Source organism: Aptenodytes patagonicus, chromosome 5, assembly GCF_965638725.1.
Source record: "Aptenodytes patagonicus chromosome 5, bAptPat1.pri.cur, whole genome shotgun sequence".
In the NCBI taxonomy this organism is placed as follows: domain Eukaryota; kingdom Metazoa; phylum Chordata; class Aves; order Sphenisciformes; family Spheniscidae; genus Aptenodytes; species Aptenodytes patagonicus.
Genome location: NC_134953.1, coordinates 16212999 through 16233503, shown reverse-complemented (window position 1 = coordinate 16233503; position 20505 = coordinate 16212999). Strand labels below are relative to the sequence as shown.

At 35.2% G+C, this 20505-nt stretch overlaps 1 protein-coding gene across 3 annotated transcripts in view; it reads left to right on the top strand.

Annotated features, from left to right (window-relative positions):
• LOC143160727 (adhesion G protein-coupled receptor A1-like) overlaps positions 1-20505 on the top strand; it is a 296528-nt gene that overhangs the window by 162805 nt on the left and 113218 nt on the right. For all 3 annotated transcript variants that reach the window (XM_076338820.1, XM_076338822.1, XM_076338821.1), the window contains one exon: positions 3735-3950. In XM_076338820.1, the coding sequence (XP_076194935.1) occupies positions 3735-3950 (216 nt within the window). The remainder of the gene's footprint in view (positions 1-3734; positions 3951-20505) is intronic.

Genomic DNA, 20505 nt, shown 5'->3' with positions numbered 1-20505 from the left:
GTCAAGTGCCAAAGGTGATTTTTTTCTTGTCACTGCCTCAGGAAGCTGTTGACATTACTGTAAACAGTAATTCTGTGTACTCAGATGTAGATCTGTGTCACTAACCTTTTTGCCATGCTTTATTTTTTTGCTCCTTATAGTTTTCTGTAGGAGAATTAGTTTACTGTTGAGTGCAATTTGTAAATAAACAAAGCTGTGGAGTTTTTCTGGTGTCATCTCATGCAATACCAAACACTTCTGTTCCTTTGGGAGGCCAGCCAGCAAACTGTCTCACAGAAATTGTATCTGCTTGCTTTATTTTAAACAACAGCAAATAAAAACCCCAAAGCTTAGGTAGCCGCTAGCTTATAATGCCATTCCTGAAAAAAAGGAACCTCTTTAAAATGTGTCAGTCATATAACATATGCATGACTGTGTTCCTATACATTGAGAAGCTACTTCGGAGCCATGAACGTTACGCTACATGATTTTTTGAAAACAAGAATGTTTTTCCAGTTCCATGAGGTTGTGGAATGACTAACTTCAAGGTCAGAAAAACACCAGGATGGATACCTTTGTTTAGATCTTTTTAAGTGTCCCTTGCTGTCAAATGGCATACAAAACACGCTGCAGGAAGAACAGCCAGTAGCAACTGTCAAATGCTAGATAATTTCATATATATATATATAAAAAACATGATATATTTAATGTTTCATTTAATAATCATATAACAGGAAAACAAAGAAGACGTTATCCTACTCTATGCTTTTTAAAATCTTAGAGAAGTCATATAGACAAAAGGTTCTATGTCAGGATGCCGTGAGGGCTGGGGCCTCCCCAGCCAGGGGCTGTCCCACAGCCGTCAGCCGGGGAGCTGGGCAGGCTGGGGCAGCTGGGGGCAGCCCCGGCCCAGGGGCGCGTCCTCAGCAGTGGTGATGAGGCCAGGCAGGGAACACGGGGCAGCAGATCAAGGTGAGGGTCAGGCCTGGTGATGAGAACCGGGCCCAGTCACAGCCTGGAGGTCGCCAGGCCAGGCCGTGGTGAGGAGGCCGGCCCCAGGTCAATGGTGGGCCTGGGGCAACAGGGCTGGTGGCCAGGCTGCGACGCAGCCACCATGGAGTTCAGGTGAGGCCTTGGAGGAGCCTCAGCTTGACACTGGGCCAGAAGGAAGGGGATGGGAGCCCCCTCAAAAGCCCTGGGTGCAGCCAGAGAGGCGGGGGGTGCCTTGGGCAGCTGAGAGCTCCCGGGGTGGATCTGTATGCCTCAGCACCCCCAAATGAATTTCCCTTCAGTATTGTTCTGAGGCGCTTCTTCGCTCCTGCTTTTATTTTATTTCTGTGTATAAATGTCAGATGTGCAGTTTGAAAAGGAAGACTTCCAGCTGATGATAAAACTTATCTCAATGGTCTTGTGTCAGGTGGGTGCAGTAGTTTTCAAAACCACCTCTGAAGGGTTTTCATTTCATTCTCCAGCCGGTGAGACACTCAGAAAATTTTAGGCTAATTGCAACATGGCTTTTGTTTGTGCTCTCAGTCTTTGCAGCCTTCGGCGCTGCTCTCAGCTTATCCAGGTAACAATCCCCTTGGCCCTTCTGCTGAGCGGTGCCTTTATCTGAGTTTTAGGAAATGGACACCAAATTATCATTTTCTCCATCTGTACTGCTTAGAGACAAGATTAGCTTGTGGCTTTTCATAACATGTATCTGACTGTGGCTTGTTTCCATGGATAATTTTGCCCTGAGTTCATCTGTATTCATTTTGTAGCTCATTTTACAGTCCTGCATAATGAACACTGGTTTACCTTGCATTTTACCCATCTGTTTCTATATGCTGAGAATGGCATGTTCACAGTGTTTGAACATTGTCAAGCCTTTACAGGTATATTTTTGAGTGGAAAAGCCCAAGTGTTTAAAGAATTTAATAGTCAAAATTTAAAAAATAGGGCCCACTGTTGTGAAATCACTTGAATCCTCATTCCAACATTATCTAGCAAACTTCTTATTCACCATCACGTCACAAATGTGAAATAGGGAACTAGTGTTATGCCCATTCTACAGCAGAAAACATGAAGTTATGAATAATTAAGATTAAAGAAAACCTTTTACCACACAGGAGTTTTAACTGAGTTGTGTAGCTTCGTTCCCATGATATGGATAATAGTATTCTGCAAGCAGTAAATTTTTTAACTCCTTGAAAGGCTATCTGCAGATGGTACAACAAGTTATCCAAGTAAACCTAGTTTCAGGTTTTAGGAGTTTTCAGTAAACAGCCACTGGATTTTTAATACAAAAATTATTGATTCCTAATGATCTTTGGCATTTTTATTCAAGCGTAGAAAAAAATCACCTTCAGCCAAGGACAGAAGAGTTGGAAATTTAATCTGAAAAAGGGATGTTTTAGGAATTTAGAAGCAATTTAAAAGAATCTTTAGGCTACTTTTACTTTAAAAGTAATATATATATTACTTTTATATAAAAAGTATAAAAAAATATACAGAAAGCTTATGGATTTTGTCTAATTTCAACAAAAAGTAAAATAAATTGCTTAATGAGACTTCAGTACTTTCATTTTGGACAAATGCAGAATCATCAGTGATTGAAGCATTTGAAAACCTTTTCCGAAGTTCAAAAGAGGACCAGCAAGTCATGCACTGTGTCTCACACTAAGATTTAGTGTGTTCTGGTACCATGATGTTTACACAGTTAGGCTACCCTCTGTCGTGCCCTTATTTTTTTATGCAAAACATTTTCTTTAGATTCATTTATTAGTATGAATTAATGTGATTTTCTTCAATGAAGTCATTTCTAGTCAGCACAACTCATATGATGCCCCAAATTCTGAAAGATTCACACCAATTTTTACTAGGTGGATTTAAGGTACTTCTGTATTGCTAGCTTGCGTAACAGCAGCAAAGTACAGTAATATAAAACTGCCACGTTTGTACATTTATCCTTCTGATAAACCTGCTAGTTTGTGGCTTAACTCAGGTATCTTTACATTGCAATCAATGTGCAAAATACATACACTCACAGATCACTAAACAATCTATGCCTGGAAGCAGAAAGCATATGGTTCAATCAGTGTGGTGCCAGTCCAAGCTAGTCAGCTTGATTATAACATGAGCTATTTATCTCATGCACAGGACTGTGCTGAAATGAATATACTAGTTTAAGGATAGAGGTGCATATCTCTGTGCTGTGCTACAATCTCCACCTAGACGCATCACCTCACTAAAGGGTAGGCCAAAGACCTATAACGTGGTGTTGCATTGAACCATATAGTCACGTTCAATATTCTAGTGGAACAAGATCTGTAATTAAACCAATCCCTCCACCAAATAGCTAAGAAGCTTTCTGTTTAATTTCTGAGGTACAAAGCACATCCTTGTTCATTTTTTAAATAATTCCTACTACTGCTGTTGCTAGTTAACTTTATAACTATATTGTTTTAAATCAGGATTGATTCATTGAAGCTGATAATGACACAATTGCAAAACTGATATAATAATAACTGATATAACTGATATAAACTGATATATTCCTAAAGAAGATTCAAGCAAACCCACTATGCCATTGTAGAATTCTAGATCAGTTTTTTAAATAAGTTCCGTTTTCTTTCTTACCCTACAAATATGTATGGAAGTGTGTGCATACACAGTCCTTTATAAAGTATATACAGTAAATACACAATGCACTTATAATAATGCAATTATGCTTAATGAGTTAGCAACATATCTGCTTCTCAATGTTTTCACAGGTATCTCGTAATATTGCTCTGGAGGCCTTTATGATCAAGCCATCTAGTTTCACAGGAATGACTTGCACTGCCTTCCAGAAAATATCTGCAAATTCTGACAAGTCAGTGGTGCATGATTTGGGAAACTGGGAAGCAAATCACCATCCTGATCAACATTTGAATTTCAAGTGCAACACGGGCAATCTGAATGGTTCGTTGGTGAATTCTTCTACCAGGGTAAGTCAGTACAGTCGTGAATATAACTCATCTATTTCAGTGTGTTTTCAGTAGTACCTTTAAGTGGAATACTGATTTGGAAAATGTATATTTTATGTGTTGTTAGTATTGTAAACTGGTTAATAATTTCAACATGTTAGTGGCCTTAAACTGGTGTAGCATATTTTGTTGTGCTAACGGATATTCCATTAATGTAATCAGGTGGAATGCAGGAATGCAGGATGTGAATAGAAATGAGTAAATATCTTGTTCTTTCTATCTCTGGGTCCAGTTCTGCAAACTTTTCTATGTGTAAGTAATCTCTTCAAAGTAATTTGGAAATATTTGTTTTAGTAAGGTGCTTTCAGGGGATTTTACATTGCAAAAATCTATTTTTTTAGGGAAATTACCTTTACTTCCACTAAATAATATTACATTCTCTATCTTCAGAACTTTATACAGAGGGAGAGTGTTACGTTGGAGGTTTTGAGTAGTAGCCGAAGAAAAACAATAATAAATAAGTCTTTTAATAGAATGCTCTGTTATTATCAAATAATGAAGTGGAACAATTAAATTTTGATCTAGCAGGAAATGGAATTTTGCATTTGGCTGAGCGTGTTATTAAATTTAAGTATTGCAGAGTTGAATTTTTGTTATCCTTCAGCTGAATCTCATTTTAATAGGCTTATTTCTTGAAATACTTACCATGACAAAATGATACTTTTCTGGACAATATTACTAGTTTATTGAACTTTGAAAGTATTTTGATTGAAGTTATTTTCTCTTTGGTGCATTTTAATATTCTGTATGGACTATGCAGTCAGTGATATGGTAGTTTGTGCTCTCAGGATCTTCTGGTAAAAAGGAGCCATCTTAATAATGGAAGAATAGGTTTAATTTGTTTCCTGCAATGGAGTTCATTTCTTCTGTGGACACTGTTAACATGTCTATCTATAGGAAAGAGAAAGTTGTCTCTGAAAAGAGAAGAGTTTGAGATCCGTAAGATGAAAACCAAATGTCAGAGATCTAAAAGAGACAAGATTTCTGCAAGAAGCAACCCTGGAACACTCTGCAATATATGACATAGTATTATTGGTATAGAAATATACATGGGATTACATGAATTGGAAAGTTTTGTTTATCAGCTCTACCAATATATTTTTTATTCCTTCAGAAACTGAGTACCAACATTTCTAGTAAATTAATCTCTTGAAAGTTTGATGGTCAAGCACTGGTGTCTCTCTCCTGTTCTAAAAAATTCTACCATAAATGCAAATTTCTCATCTCTCCTATCAGCATGTATGTGTCAAATACACAGAGTAAGTTAGAATATTTATTTGAGGCCCCTTTCTAAAATGTTGGCAGAATGTCACAATATAAAGATCTCAGTAAAATCTTTCCTAATGTATTTTGAACTAGCTGACTTTATACAACATACAGAAGGGAAAGTCTGCTGACTACACAAAGAAAGAAGCTAGGAGAAAGAAAGTAAACTTATTACCATGCAAAGCAATTTTGAAGTATGTGGTATATATTCTGACAGAAGTGACTTTATTAGGTGGATCACTAGTTATCACCTGTATATGAATTTGTAAATATTATAACAGCACAGTACAGGAGATTATAGATTCAGCTAAATGTTAGTTTAATGGCTTTAGGTTTTAACACTAAGGTGTACTCTGGTTTTAAATGTGATATGTGCATAAACAGACTGAATATTGCTTTAACTTAATCCTGAAAAGCAAGATGTTTTCATTCATTGTTGTTCTCTGAAACTTTTAGTCTAAGCACTCCTTTAATTCATTCTGAAATGAGTTGCATTTCTTCATTGTTTAATAGAATGATCTGTAGAATTGTAACTGATAACAGAAAATGGGATTACTTCATCATCCACTAGCAAAATTATTTCTATATTTTCTCAATGGAGGCAAACAGTAAACCTACTTGATTGTGTTATGCAAAGTTCAGGAAAATAGAGAATTTGTGAATGGAGGTGGGAGTTGCTTTTTTTAGTTACCAATGTTTAGTTACTATATTTTAAAGTAATACTCATTATTATGTCTGACTCATTAGAACTTCATCTTAGATGCTGAGATTGTTCTTAGAATCTTCCTCTGTTTAGCATAGGATTAATCATAAAGAAGAAAAAAATCTAATGAAAATTACTAAGTACAAATGATAATTACAAATTTAATTTACTTCTACTAAAAATGTGAAAAGTTGTCCTTAAAAAGCGTAATAAAAGAGAATGTTTATATATTTTTGTGCTAAAAAGTGTAGCCCCCTTCAAATGTATAATATTGTAAATCATCTGCTCACTAAGCATAAACAATTGTTTATGCCATCTGTCTGTTGCTTACCAATTGCACTAATAAATTGAAAAAGTGAATGCTCATGAAGCAATTTGTGGTCAGTTGATGGGAGGAGACTGAAACAGATGATCACAAACTATCTTAATAATACAATCAGCTTTTGTAGTTTACCCATAGTGATATTTCCTGGCAATGGTAGGAAATTGGTACAAATTTAGTCAGTGGTTGTCTGTACATAATTTAACCTGATCTGGTTATTATGGGATACAGAGCCCCCAAAAGGGGAAGAAATATTAAAAATTTAAATAAATAAGTAAAAAAAAAACAGTTACAAAGGAATAAAATTTGAAAATTAAATAATTTAAAAGGCACTGAAAGCGATCTACCAGTCAGAGAAGTTCAGGAGATAACTGTTAAAGTATGCCTATATCCACTTATGGTTCAAATATGTGGTAAGTCTTTTATAGACTAACTTGCAGTGTTTCCAAATACCCTAAAGGAAAAAATTATTGCAGTTAGATACGCAAATTTTTATCTTTAAATCTAATTCTGACTCTGTAGCCAGTAACCAATCTGAAAGGTTGAAAAGAATCGTTTATCACTATTGCAGATCAAAAATTTCTTCTGGTAGGATTTAGACCCAGATGCCTTCTCTTAGATCCCATTTCTGCTGTTAGTAGGGAGCTTTTGCTGCCTGACTGGACTCTACTGGGTGAAAAAAATGGCTCAGATCTATCTTCTTAGTTTTTAATACAGTGGCTTGTATTTTGGCACGGTGGTTGTTTTCATCTCTGTTTAAGTAGGCTTAAGGGCATCTTCCCAGCCTGGGACTCCAGACTGAGATCCTGTCACAGGAATGCTCCCAAGGCACAGTTCTGTCCCATGACCTGGCTGTGGTCTTAAGCATATCACGATAATGACACACCAACAAGGCTGCTGTAACATTTGAAGTCGGACAATGTGAGAACAGCTTATGAAATTTTAGTGCCATTCAGTATGAATACACTGTCTGGTTCCCATTTGATATCAGACCTGAAGCATACTTTGAACCTAATGTCTGTTCCAGCCTGATCCTGTAGACTATCTCCAGTGTGCAAAGATAATCAGTTATACAGTTAACCCTCTGACTCACTAAAATTACTTCAACATAAAATGAATTTTTAAACCTCCTGTACTATCATAATCAAATGTGTAGTTTATAGGGGACTGTAGATTCAGTATTCATGCTTGGACTTTAAAGAAAGTATTTTATTAACATAATTTACAGTTTCAGCTTCATTGAAAACACTTGTCAAATAAAAAGTCTTTTCCTTTCTTTAATTATTCTTCTGACACACGAATGAATTAGCAAGTTAAGGTTCAAAATTTCAATAATCTATATTTTCACGTGTAATCCCTGACTTCTGAAATTTGAATTCCTCATAATATTCTCCATGCATTCCATTTAACTTTTCAATTCTATTTATTTCTTGTATGCTCTGAGCCAGACTGACCTTTTGATTTGTCAGGTTATATTACAGGTGATGTCTGTGTGATAATATGTTAAAAGTTAAATTGGTACTATGATTGGTACTAGACATGCTAACCACGAAAAAAAAATCTAAAGTGCTTTGACAAAATCCTATGATTACTTGCCTATACCACTTTGAGACATTATAAAATTTTAGAAATATTCTTGTCTCAGATACTTACTGGAAATACACAATCAGTATGTAAGAAAAGGTTTTTTCTTGCATAAATAAAATTTTGAATGTCAGACCATACAAATAATGTATAAATAAGAGTAAATTCATATGTAAAAGTTAACAGGAGTGCAGAAAGAACTTAATGCAAAGATTTCCACCAACAAGTGACAAGGCATTTGGGGTAGGATAAAGCACAGAATTAAAAACCCAAAGAGGAATTGTGAAGGAGAACGTTTGAAGGTGCAGAAAATAGGTCTCATAATGAAAGTGCCTTTCCTACAATCCACTATATGTGAAATGTTCAGGATCTGTATAGATAATTAATTATATCCATTTGGAAGCTGCTTAGTAGAGTGTGCAATAATTAACTTTCTCATTAATGCAAAACCTAATTGTTATATAAATAATAATTTCAATTTACACTGGAAGTGTCAAAGCCAGAGTGTAAGACGTGCAGTTACGCAGCTGTAGGTTCCAAAATGGTTTTCTACAGTACTGCAAAACCAATTAGTTTTGACTGAGATTTGAGCAATACCTTGTCCTCTTTCAGTGAAACAAAAGTAACAACAGCATTTAAAAACTTCTCTTCCAGCTCTTTAGATCATACATTTTCATTAACAGGGACTTTCCTCTTGCACTGGCAATTTGTAATGGTATGTATATTCTAGTCACCTGTGAACCTGGTTATGGAAAGTACTTTCATTTAAGCATGTGCTTATTGTTACTAATTTCATTGAGTTGCTTATCCATTTAAGATACATTTTTCCATGTTCAGGATGCATGTGTACAGAATTTTTCAAGGCAATAAGATTAGCTAAGGAAATTCAGAATTCAAAGTAATGTATAGAATGTGTGAACTCAATTAAAATGTAATACAAAATGAAAATACTTCCTGCAACTTGCACAGAAGATGGCTACTTTTCATTAATTTTTCTGTTCCAGTCTATCAGACTAAATGTTCCCCAGTCCAGATCTTCTTTCATTCGCTTCTACATTAAAAAATTGCACAAATGTTTTTCAGTCTCCTGTTGAGAAGATTCACATTGAAATGTTCCATGACCACATACACTATATTAACAAAATACCAGCCAACATACCCAACCAAATACTGCTATACTACAGTGTGCTACAGTATATCATTAGGGTAATTTTGTTGTTGTTTTTTTCTAGAGTGTACTAACTAGTATGTTGATAGGCCTCATAAATGTGGCATGAATTATGTTGGCATCATCATTTCCATCATGATTTCCTCTAATTTCCCAGCTCACATTGCTTCTTAGAGAGTATTACAGCACTTTCCTCATCAAATGTGATGAACTTGGAGTATGTCTGTATCATACAGATTAGTACAAGATTATCGTTTTCTTTTTTCTGAATCTGTAGTTTTTACAACGGCAGAAAGAATGCAATAAAGAAAACACTGCCAAGTGAAGCAGGACACCACCAAACAAAAGTTAGTTTCTCAGTTGTATATGTATGGCATATTACAGTGAGGCACTGGGCTCAATGCTGGAATACATAATATCATAGCTTATTTTGCTTTCAAAATATTTTTTCCTCCAAGTATTGTAAAATATGTCATGATTAAACATCCAGATCAAGACATTTCATGTTACACATCAGAATTTGCTGTTCCTTTTCCTTTGGGAACTGTCTATTTTTGCCCATTTTTCTCTTTTCCCTATTCTTTTCTTTGCGTGTCTTAGCGCCCAAAGCATTTTGCTCTTCTTGTATTGGATATTGATATTAATTTGAGAATTTGCTCTGGGAACTTATGGGAAAGTTTGCTTGAGTGTAAATTCTTCATATTGATTTTACAGTAACCATTCTAGGTCTGTTTCTTCTTTCTTTGTGAGTAGGTTGTTGGTACTGTCACAAAGAAATATCTTATGTGATGTAGGGATTTTAAGGTTTTTTATATTTTACCTGCTCCATCCCTTTATATTTATTCTACATTTTTTTTAATCTTCAAAATATAATTTTAAATTTCATCCTATAGTAGTTCTTATTGTGATTTAGAATCTATTCAGACATATAGTGTCTATTTATTCAATATTCTGAATAATCACTTTTTTTTTACATTTAAAAATAATTTTTTTATATTCTTCATCCTTAGACATAATATCTAGGAGGTATAGAAAAGTAGCTGTTGGTATCTCTGTTATTACAGCCATTGAGTCCTTGTTTTAAAATAAGATTTAAACTAAGTAAAAGCATTTAGTACTAAGAAAAGATCTGGGAAGAATTTCCACTTATTTTGAATTACAGCAATATAATATATAAACTAGTATTTTCTGTGCAGGCATTAATTTGCTTGCAGGTGTGTTTAGATTGTACACTGAGTGCTAGGTATGGAAAAAGCTGAAATGTCTGTCGTTCAGTTGATTAGATGAGTTTAATTTCAAAATCAAAAACAGACAAGACAGACTGCCCCTATCTTTCTTCTTCCAGAATGCTCCAATCACACATTTGTATATTTATACCTCTTGCTACTACTCCTTCTCAAACAATGTCTTTATATATTTATGCCTACTATGACATCTTCAACATTCGTAGTTTGGTATTCTATGTCCAATATGCCTTCTTTTCTCTGCACGTTCTTCCGTGGTCTTTTGTAATGTGGATGGCTATCCTGCTCTTGCAGATCTTTCTAAACATTGAGAAAATGAAACAGTGCCAAAATACTATTCATGCATGTGTGACAAATGTCAATTATGTTAGGTATACAGAAGGGTTTCTACAATTCTTATGTTTGTTTCACATATGTTTTAACATATAAAAATTAATATACATTATGTTTTTTGAAAGTAGGAAAAATTTTATTGTATTGCTTTTTTCTGTTTCATGGATGCTTAGAACAAACTTTAAAATGTGTAATTACAAGCTCTTGTCCCTTCTTTTTTTATCACGCCCTTTGCCACTTCTCTTTTAGTAGATAAAAAGCTTATTCTGCAAATAACATCAGCCACCTGGGAAGTGTTTTCTGAATTTTATTGTTTATGGTATTGATGTTTCAGAGACGTATTATGTTTAAAACTTAAAGTTATTTTATTGGTTCTCCTTTAATGCCATGTACAGTTTGGACTTCTGTCTTGTATATGTATGAAGAGTGAAAAGAATTCTGAATAGCTTGAAGAGAATAAATACAAGGACAAAAGGACTGTGAAAACTACCAACTTGTATTTGATATAAAATTCTGTTATTTCAACTCACATTTGCTTTCTTGTGAAACAAGCTTCTGTTCCTGGACAGACATGAATCATATTGATTTTATGTATGCTGTTAATAGATGTCTGAGACATATGCCGTCACTCTCTCATCCACAATGGTTGGGTAAAAGACTGTTTTCTTCTGATTTTCTGCACCATTGCTCTTGTTACAGAAAAGTTCTCTTTGGGATTTCCCAAAGGGCATTGTAAGATTAGTTTCCTTGTTATAAACTATCAGACTCCTTCATGTGCATTCTGCCGTTAAATAATAGTTTGTACGCTAATTAAGATAAATCTTGTAACAAAAACACATTGACACTGTAACAGTTAATAACACAGTACATTAGTTGTTAGAACATATTTTAAGTTAACTTAATGGTACAAAGGTAATAATGAACAAGTAGAATACTGAGTACTAGTGAAATTCCCAGTTCTGCATTGACATTTGAGGAATTATACCCCAACTCTAGTTTTCTTACTATAATAGTAATCAACTTTTTACGTTTTTTATAGAACTGTCTATAAGTTCAGTATTTTCAACTACTTTTTTCTAAATTCTGCTTTCTAATGCTTATTTTATTTTCACTGAGGAAGATTGATGCTGGCTAACAGAACATACTTCAACATCCAATAAATAATTACATTGTGTTTCTCAAAACCCTTTTCACTACATGCTTGTTTAGCTAATTGATTGTTACCTATTTTTGCTGTTACAGAAGGCATTTCCAATTTCTAAATGGATAATTTTAGTAACTGTAGAAGTGTGCTTAAAAGTTTTTCTTTTTTTTTTTTTTCTGGGTTGGTTTGATTCCTGTTGGCTTATGTTGGACCACAAATAGTTTGATGATGACAGAGGGTTCACTAAAATAGATTGCTTTGATGATTAGCAGGTGATATGGCTGGAATTTTTTTCCTGAATGTGGGTTCTTCTCCTAGAAACTCTAATTGTTTCCTGACTTTCCAGTCTCCAGCTGTATATGATAATCAGGGGGAAATGGCCAACGGCACAAAGGTGAGGAGGTTCCTTTTGGAGGATTCAAACCCTACACGTGGCATAAAGGTGCTCACTGAAAGGTACAGTCTTTTTCCTTACAAAAGTGACAGTGTTGGCTGTAGCTCCTCTTAAGGATCTGATCTGCTCAGGGAAAATGTAGCAGTATATGAGGTCATGTATCAAAGATTTTTTTGAGTGGTTTTTGGTTTTGTGGATGTAGAGGAATTAATCTGTGTGATTTTCTATGTGGTAGTTAGGACACTATAATTTTTATGTTGTGGTACTTTTCCGGAGACTATATATATATATGTAGCCAGATGGATAGTTGTTACTGAATACGTAGTGAAAGTCAGCAATGGAATGCAAATTTTCAGTCCAGGAAGTAGGTATGTTACCTCTATATTTTAAGCACAGTGTAGACCTAGGGGTGAAATTATGTAGAATACCTCTTTTAAAGTGACTTATGAAGAGGCTACTATACCAATGAGTTGATTCATGAAAAGTCTAGTATGCTTCAGAACTGTCTCCATGACACAGGAAGTGAAATTTGAGTTAAAATACTACTGCCAATATTGCCTTGCTGTTTGCTGTTTATGAGGAGATTATTTAATTGGGCAGAGTGCTGTTTCTGTGTTTTTGGTGAGCTTAGCTGGGAGAAGGAATTCACCCCTGATTTTTTTGTTACTTCGAAAAAAAAGCATGAAGATACTAGTAGAAATCTGTCAAGTTTCTTTTTTGGGTTAAAGGATTCAGTATTTCCTTATTTCATTGACTGTTACCACTTTGTAGAACTTGAAAGATGTTCTATATCATGGTGAATCCAGAAGTCCTTAGCATATTCTGACTCATCAAACTAAAAATATATATAAAAATCTATGAAGTAAAAAAATTTCTTGCAGTAGTTATTGGTGCAATACAGTGATATTCACTAAAAACACATAGATGAAATAATGATGTGAGAATTTTTTTTTTTTAATTGTTTTAAACATCAAGGTGAAGTTCTGACATTCTCTACTGTATGAAAAGAATGGTAAACTTGTGTGCATCTATGAGCACACATGCACATACACCTGCATGCATATAAATAACTATTACAGAATAATAACTTTATATAATAAACAACTTTATTACAGTTTCATGATTTTGGGGACTGGAGTCCTGGTTTCTGTGTGTATGGGATTAGCAACAGTTATTCTGGAAGGAATAGTGCACACATGGACAAGTAATACTATGTGTTTATGGTGCCTATAAGCTATTTGAGTTTGATCTTTTCTGAACACTGGGAATATCTCCTAAAAAAAAAAAAAAACAGAAGGAAAATGAAGTAGAAAAGAGTGAGGGAAGGAGAGGGGAAAAATAGTTAACTTAGTAGAACCAGTTTGCTGGATCTACAGTCCTCATGAGATCGTTCTCTGTTCTGTTGGCCAATTGTTTTAGATCAAAACAGGCTGGAGGCTATGAATTATGGATAGACAAGATAACACTGAATTGTATTATTTTGCTAAATTTAGATTAAAGCCCCTCAGACCAAAAGTCTGATGAACCAGAATTGAAAAACACAATGGCTAATTCAATATGTACAGGTCATACAGTAGATGTAACAGCTGTGTGGTGTATGCTTCACTGACCAGCATATGCTGCTACTCTGAAAGAAAAAGAGTAAGCTTAGGACTTGACACTTTAAAAAGAAAAAAAAAAAATCACATTTCTGTGACATTATATTACGGAAAGCCTCCTGTATTTCATAAGCTCACTTTGATCAGTACTGTGTAAAGTATCTAACAAATTTGAAACTCTTACTAAATATAGTCTATGAAAGTTGCATATAATTATCACACTCATTGAACTGAAGAGTTATTTACAGCTATGTTGTGTTTCTTCAGCCTTTATCGCTGCACTTCTGATGATAGCAGTCATCTACAGAAATGCCACAGAACATCAAATATACTATTTAAGTGGTACTGATCATTTAAATGTGTACATTTTAAATTTCCACATAAAATAGGGTTACATATGCATTCCAAACTATTTTATTAACAGCTCCTGTTCACCAGAACAATGGTTTTCAGTCTCTGTAGGCTTTCAAGTGTACTTGATTGATTTGGCATCTATATTTTAATTCTTCCTTTTCAGAAATTTCATGTCTGAATTAAATGAAGTCTGTAGTAAGTAAATGTCTAATGGGAGTATATGTCAGAATGTATGTAGTGTATTTGAAATAAAGTGCATCTTACCCTTAGAGTTTAGCTTAATTCTGTCAAATAACAAATCAAATCAAATGGCAGAATCAAGCTTCAGCATTAAGTTTTCCTCCACAGTGCAATTGCTAGAGTTTCTTTAAGGAAGGAACTTTCAAAGAGGTACATTTGACTCACTGGGTACATTTTGCTACAGTGGCTGTCAGTGTTTTGTTTCTTGGGGATTCATTAAAGTGTGGAATATCACTCTAGACATAATTGAAAACTAGCAGTGAATGTTAAAATCTATCGATAGATTGCTATCTGCAAGAAATACTCAGAAAACCTACTGCTGTACTATTTGGGCCTGATTTACCATTGTATAATTCCAATGGAATCACTGTACTGAAAAAGGAGTCTGTATTTAGTTTGGCTAATTATCTGTGAATTCCTGGAAAAATCTTACCCAGTCTGTTATCAGTTTAAAAAAAACCAAACAAACATAAAGTGACTAGGGCACTATTTTATATCTTCATTTTAAAAAACTCTAAAAGGTTATCTTTTTCTCTTAGCATTAGGCTCAGGGATGCTTTAATATATGTCAAACTTAAATCATCAGTGAAAGTAAGATAATTCAGTAAGTATTGAGTCACTATAAGCATGAGCTGGTAACCAATTGCTTCTCCTATTATCTGCTCATCCTTGATAGACAGTAATGTACTTGTTCAGACTTACGCTACTAGTAGTTGCTTATGTAGTAGAGATGCCCTGGCAATCCTACTTCTTCTAAAACACTATTACCACTAGGAAGAGTAAGGTATCTAGATGATGATTTTCTTTCCAATATGCCTTCAGTTTTCAGGAACATGCATACAGTTGATACGAGCTACCATGTACTTGCTGATTTTGCAGTATCCTTGAAAGTGGTACAATAGTAAAATTGGTTGGCCTTATATTTCAGTCCAAATAATGGAAGTTTTTAATTCTTATTAGGATCTGAGAAAAAACTTCCTTTATAGTGAAACAAGTCTTCTGCAACTGGGCTATGGGTAGGAGAATCAAAAAATGAAATATACCTTCTGTAGGCAAAATGTGCAGATGTGTCATGTGAAGTTGTTACATAACCTGAAGAGTCAGGGAGGAGATGTTTATTCAGCTCAGTGAACAAGTACTGGAGTGAGGTTCACAACTTTAGGGCACTAAATTAAACATCATCAGTGCAAGAAGGGAACAGGCTACAGATTTCACATACAGCTATGGTGATGTCTTCACAGAATTATGAAGAAGGAAAAAGTGTAGGAAAACTTTTCTTGCACTAGAACTCTTAAGACCTCTTTTTCTCATGTTGCATCATTAGCTTTGCTAGTACATTCTCTTGTGCTGTTGTGAAAGCATACCACACTGATTTACAAAGATGAAACAATGGTACCAACTCCATTTTACTTAACAGTTGAAACGGCTTGAGAGAGCACAACCTCCTCTGTAGGTTTCAATATGTATATATTGAAATAATGCCTCAAAATTGAAATTATACATTAAAAATGCATTAAAAATTAATAAGTTCTGAGTTGCTGAAGAGATTATTTTAGACATAACAGTTTCTAGTGACGCTCCATGTGTCATTTCTTCATTTCCCTTTGTACATATTTGTTGTGGTTTAACCCCAGCTGGCAACTAAACACCACACAGCCGCTCGCTCACTCCCCCCAGTGCGATGGGGGAGAGAATCGGAAGGGTAAAAGTGAGAAAACTCATGGGTTGAGATAGAGACTGTTTAATAGGTAAAGCAAAAGCCGCGCACGCAAGCAAAGCAAAACAAGGAATTAATTTGCTACTTCCCATCGGCAGGCAGGTGTTCAGCCATCTCCAGGAAAGCAGGGCTCCATCACGCGTAACGGTTACTTGGGAAGACAAACGCCATCACTCTGAATGTGTCCCCCCCCTTCCTTCTTCTTCCCCCAGCTTTATATGCTGAGCATGACATCACGTGGTATGGAATATCCCTTCGGCCAGTTTGCGTCAGCTGTCCTGGCTGTGCCCCCTCCCAGCCCCCCGTGCACCTCCAGCCTTCTCAGTTGGTAGAGCATGGGAAGCTGAAGAGTCCTTGACTAGTGTAAGCACTACCTAGCAGCAACTAGGAAGGAAATTAACTCTATCCCTGCTGAAACCAGGACAGTAGTTTAAGGACTTTGTCTACATGCAGACATTGGGGAAAATTAATCTGAATTAATTTTGAAAGTGGTTAAGTGAAACCCTAAGTAGGCACCCTTATCCAGAATCAAAGTAGCTTTAATTCAGTTCAGCTGAATTGAATTAATTTGAAAATGAGTTCAGCTAAATTGAATTAAGGCCACCTAGTTATGAAGGAAAGCATCAACAGAAATGTCTAAGTACAGTTTATTCATTTACTTTAAATTAAGACTTTTAATAAATTGTTCTAACTTTTCTTGATCATCCCTTGCACACATTCTCAACACATCTACACTCTCCAGATTTTCCCAAACATTTTCCTGTGGAGTGTAAGAGGCTCATTCAATAATACTTCTGCCATGTAGAACAACTTTGTCTTTGTTTGCTTAATCAGTCTTGAAAACATAAATATTTTTCCTCTCCCTTTTTCTCCATTTCACCTTGTTATTGCATTCAGGTTGTGTCGTCTTCTGTTAAGCTATGGAGGACTGACTGACCTCTCATTATCCCAATAAGAAATAAGGTAGATCATTTTAACTGTGGCACTACATACTGAAAAATGCTGTACACTTTTTATCACATGGCATTGCTATAGCTCTAAAAGCTATGTTATAGCTGAAATGGACAATTGCAAAATGCAATGTTCAGCAATTGCTGGGAAGGTTTCAGAGTCTAAATGCATGCTTAGAGTGATTTGCTTGACCATAACATCTTTGAGATGTCTTTATCAACGGTTTCATACTGTTACATAATAGTAGCTTTCTTAGTAATTATCTTACAGTCCCTTGCACCTTTAAACAAAAATAAATTTAAAATTAAAAAAAAAATTAAAATGAAAGGATAGAAGAAATGATTCAGGTATTTTATGATCTATAAACAGCAATAAAATGAAAATGCAGTAAGTATAAATTTACTGGAGTTACGTCACATAACAGGGTCGTGCCGCCACCCCATGCAGAGCATAGCATAAAATTTAATAAAAATACATATTAATTCCTCAAATTTTATCTCTGTAGAGTAAGCACATAAGTCTACAGAGCTGAATGAAGGAAAACTTATCAGTGAGGAGCCTCAGGTATATAGAATTTTCATAAAGCTGCTGACAGCGTGTGTCAGGATATCCAGCTGCTTTTGTCATCTTATATCTGTTTATATTTTCCTATGGTATTGGCTCCTAAGTACTTATTTTGTAGTACAAGTACCTTATAACCCTTAAGCAGCAAGATGAATGCTTTAGAGCTGATTCAGTTAGGCTGCTATTTGTTGGAGTAAATCCTGCTCCTTCCTGCCTAATCACAGAAAGCTTTCCTGGCTATGTTTTGCAAAGAAGCATAAATCTCATACTGTTTGAAAGAAGTATCTTCATTTTCAGGTTCATCATATCTAACTGTATTCTGACAAACTTATTGATATTTGTTGTATTCCTACAGGTTGTAAGACTTGTAGTGTAGGAAGAGAGTTAGAGTAGTAAATCCATCAGATCTGTACCTGTTATCCAATCCGTGGCAAAGCACAGGAGCATTACAGTAGTAAATCCTGCTTCGGTGATTATTGCCATAGGATGGACAGGCCATTGTTCCTGATTTGACTTCCCAGAGCATTAGATACACACAGATCCATAATACGAGAAGAATCTTGTATGAAGGAGTTACAATTTGTTTTAAGACCAGCTGCTCTATGAAATCCATATGCTCTGACATCAAGTCGCAATGCCATACTCTTTCTTTTTAAAATACTACTCCTTACGATGTTTTGAAGAATTTTGTCTTTTAAAAAAAAATAATCTGTCACTATTTTTTATCCTTGCCTAAGAATTCCTTAGAACTTAAACTAAACCTTCTAAAGCCTTGGCCATGAGGAATTTGCTTATTGATTGAGCAAATCTAGAATAATCACTACAAATTAAGATAATCAGAACTGTTTTCACCCATTTCTCTTTCACTACTTTTTCAATCTCTTCTATGACATTTTTATTTCTCTTTCCTTTACTGTGGTGTTTATTATGTCCTTTTTTTCCTAGGATTTATTTTTCCATTGATTCTATTTTCTCTAGAGGAAGGCAATGCATTAGAAACTAATCAGGTAATTTGTTTCTTTTTCCAATAACGTACTAATGCACTGCTTATCGCTTAAACTAATCTTTAGTTCTTTTGGGCTAGTTTTGAATCTTTTCCTTTCTCTTCTCTTGGCAAAAGAAGCTCTCAGGCACATCTTGCCCTTCAGCTGCTTGTGATGCTTCTGCTTATGCTCTGCAGATAAGGTGACTGCCATTCTATAATAGGCAGAAAACCTCATGATAAAGGTGGTCCTGGTAAGGGCTGAATACACATTTCCATTTTTGCAGTGCAGAAATTTTCAAGAATCAATCAAAATAAAACAATGTTATTGCTGGAAAAGCATTTATGAACATGAAGACTCAACTGAGCAGAGGCACTTACCTTGACAAGGGATGGTAGCAACAGCAACAAGGTGATACACAGTTGCCTCCGCGTAAATCTCTGCAGAGGACTCTTCACGTGACCTAACCATTTCCCTGAGCTCCCCAAATAAAATAGCTGAGAACAGGTAGGTCCCTCTAAAAAGCAATTTAGAGCACCTGTCTTAGACTCCAAATGTCACAGCTAATCCCACATTTACTGAAGCTCAAAGTTTTGGTACTTAAACACAGTAGGTTCATATACTCGCTGCTCTTTGCAACCACTCTCCAGTACAGAGTAACTCAGAAAAACTGTTAACGATGATAACTGATGGACATGACTTCTCTCTGTGTACCTTTATCCAGATGTACCAAAAATTGTAAACCTTTATGACCATTGATGGTGATGCTTACATCCCTCACTTTATCTAAAGTTTCTAACAAAGATTCCAAATTACATTTGTCACAGCAATAATAACGGCAGCTTATGCACCTACTCGATGAAACTATTAGCAAACAGGTTTTGGGGGAAGTTTTTGGACAAATTTATTGGCCAAACACTTCCATGTTTTTCTTTGACCTCGGACAAGTCAACAAAGGTTTCTCAGATGACAGAATATGTTGCACTGTCTGATGATTCTGATCTCAATTTTCAAAAGACAGGAATTAGAGAAGCCTGTATTATACTTATTATTGATACTATTATTTATTTTTTAATACAATGAAAACCTAATTCACATTGTTAAGGACCAAATCTTGTCATGAGTTCCTTTTCACAGCCCAATATAAGATATTGACAAAGGTCAGTATAACACTGACAAAGTTATTAAAATGTTGAAAGTGTACAGGTCAGGTATTACAAGAAATTACCTGTAACTTTGAGAAAAAGAATCAAATTAGCTCTGAACACAGCAATATCTTTATTAGCATTCTACTCAGCAATGTATGTATGCTTTTAAAATTTTACATGCACTGGATAATGCATGTAAAATAGATTAAAGGTTGTAACTGGTTTTGTCAAGTGCTTTGTAAACAGATTGATGCTGAGATAAAGACTACTGCTGCTAAGAAGACACAAGGGAAATTTCTTGCTTCAACAGGATGAGTCCATTTTTACCTCTGGTAAATATATGGTAAGCTTGGAGTAATGGAGATGCAACTTAATTTTTTTTTTTTTTTTTTACAAGTAACATGCATCATTGTGAAAAAGTGAGGAGGATTTTATTAGCTGCCCAGGTTATCAAATAATGCTGTGTCAAAAAATTAAGCATAGTTTAAAACAAGGTTTCTTAAAATACAGTTTCAGGCTAATGAACAGCAAGGATTCCCAGTGTTTTCAGGGAAATAGGATGTCATTCTGATTCAAGAAGTCTGCGAGAGAGGCATGGTACAATCTCCTTCTAGCAAAATAGTTAAGAGTTTAACCTACTGATACTGTTCCAGTAATTTTATATGAAGATTGACCTGTGGCCTCAGTATTATGAGAAATCACGCATGTCTAGTATAATGGGAAAAAAGGGAAAATTGTGGTTGTTGCTGCATACCAGTAGTACACCTTACCAGGACTTCATGGGAAGAACTTCAATCAATAGA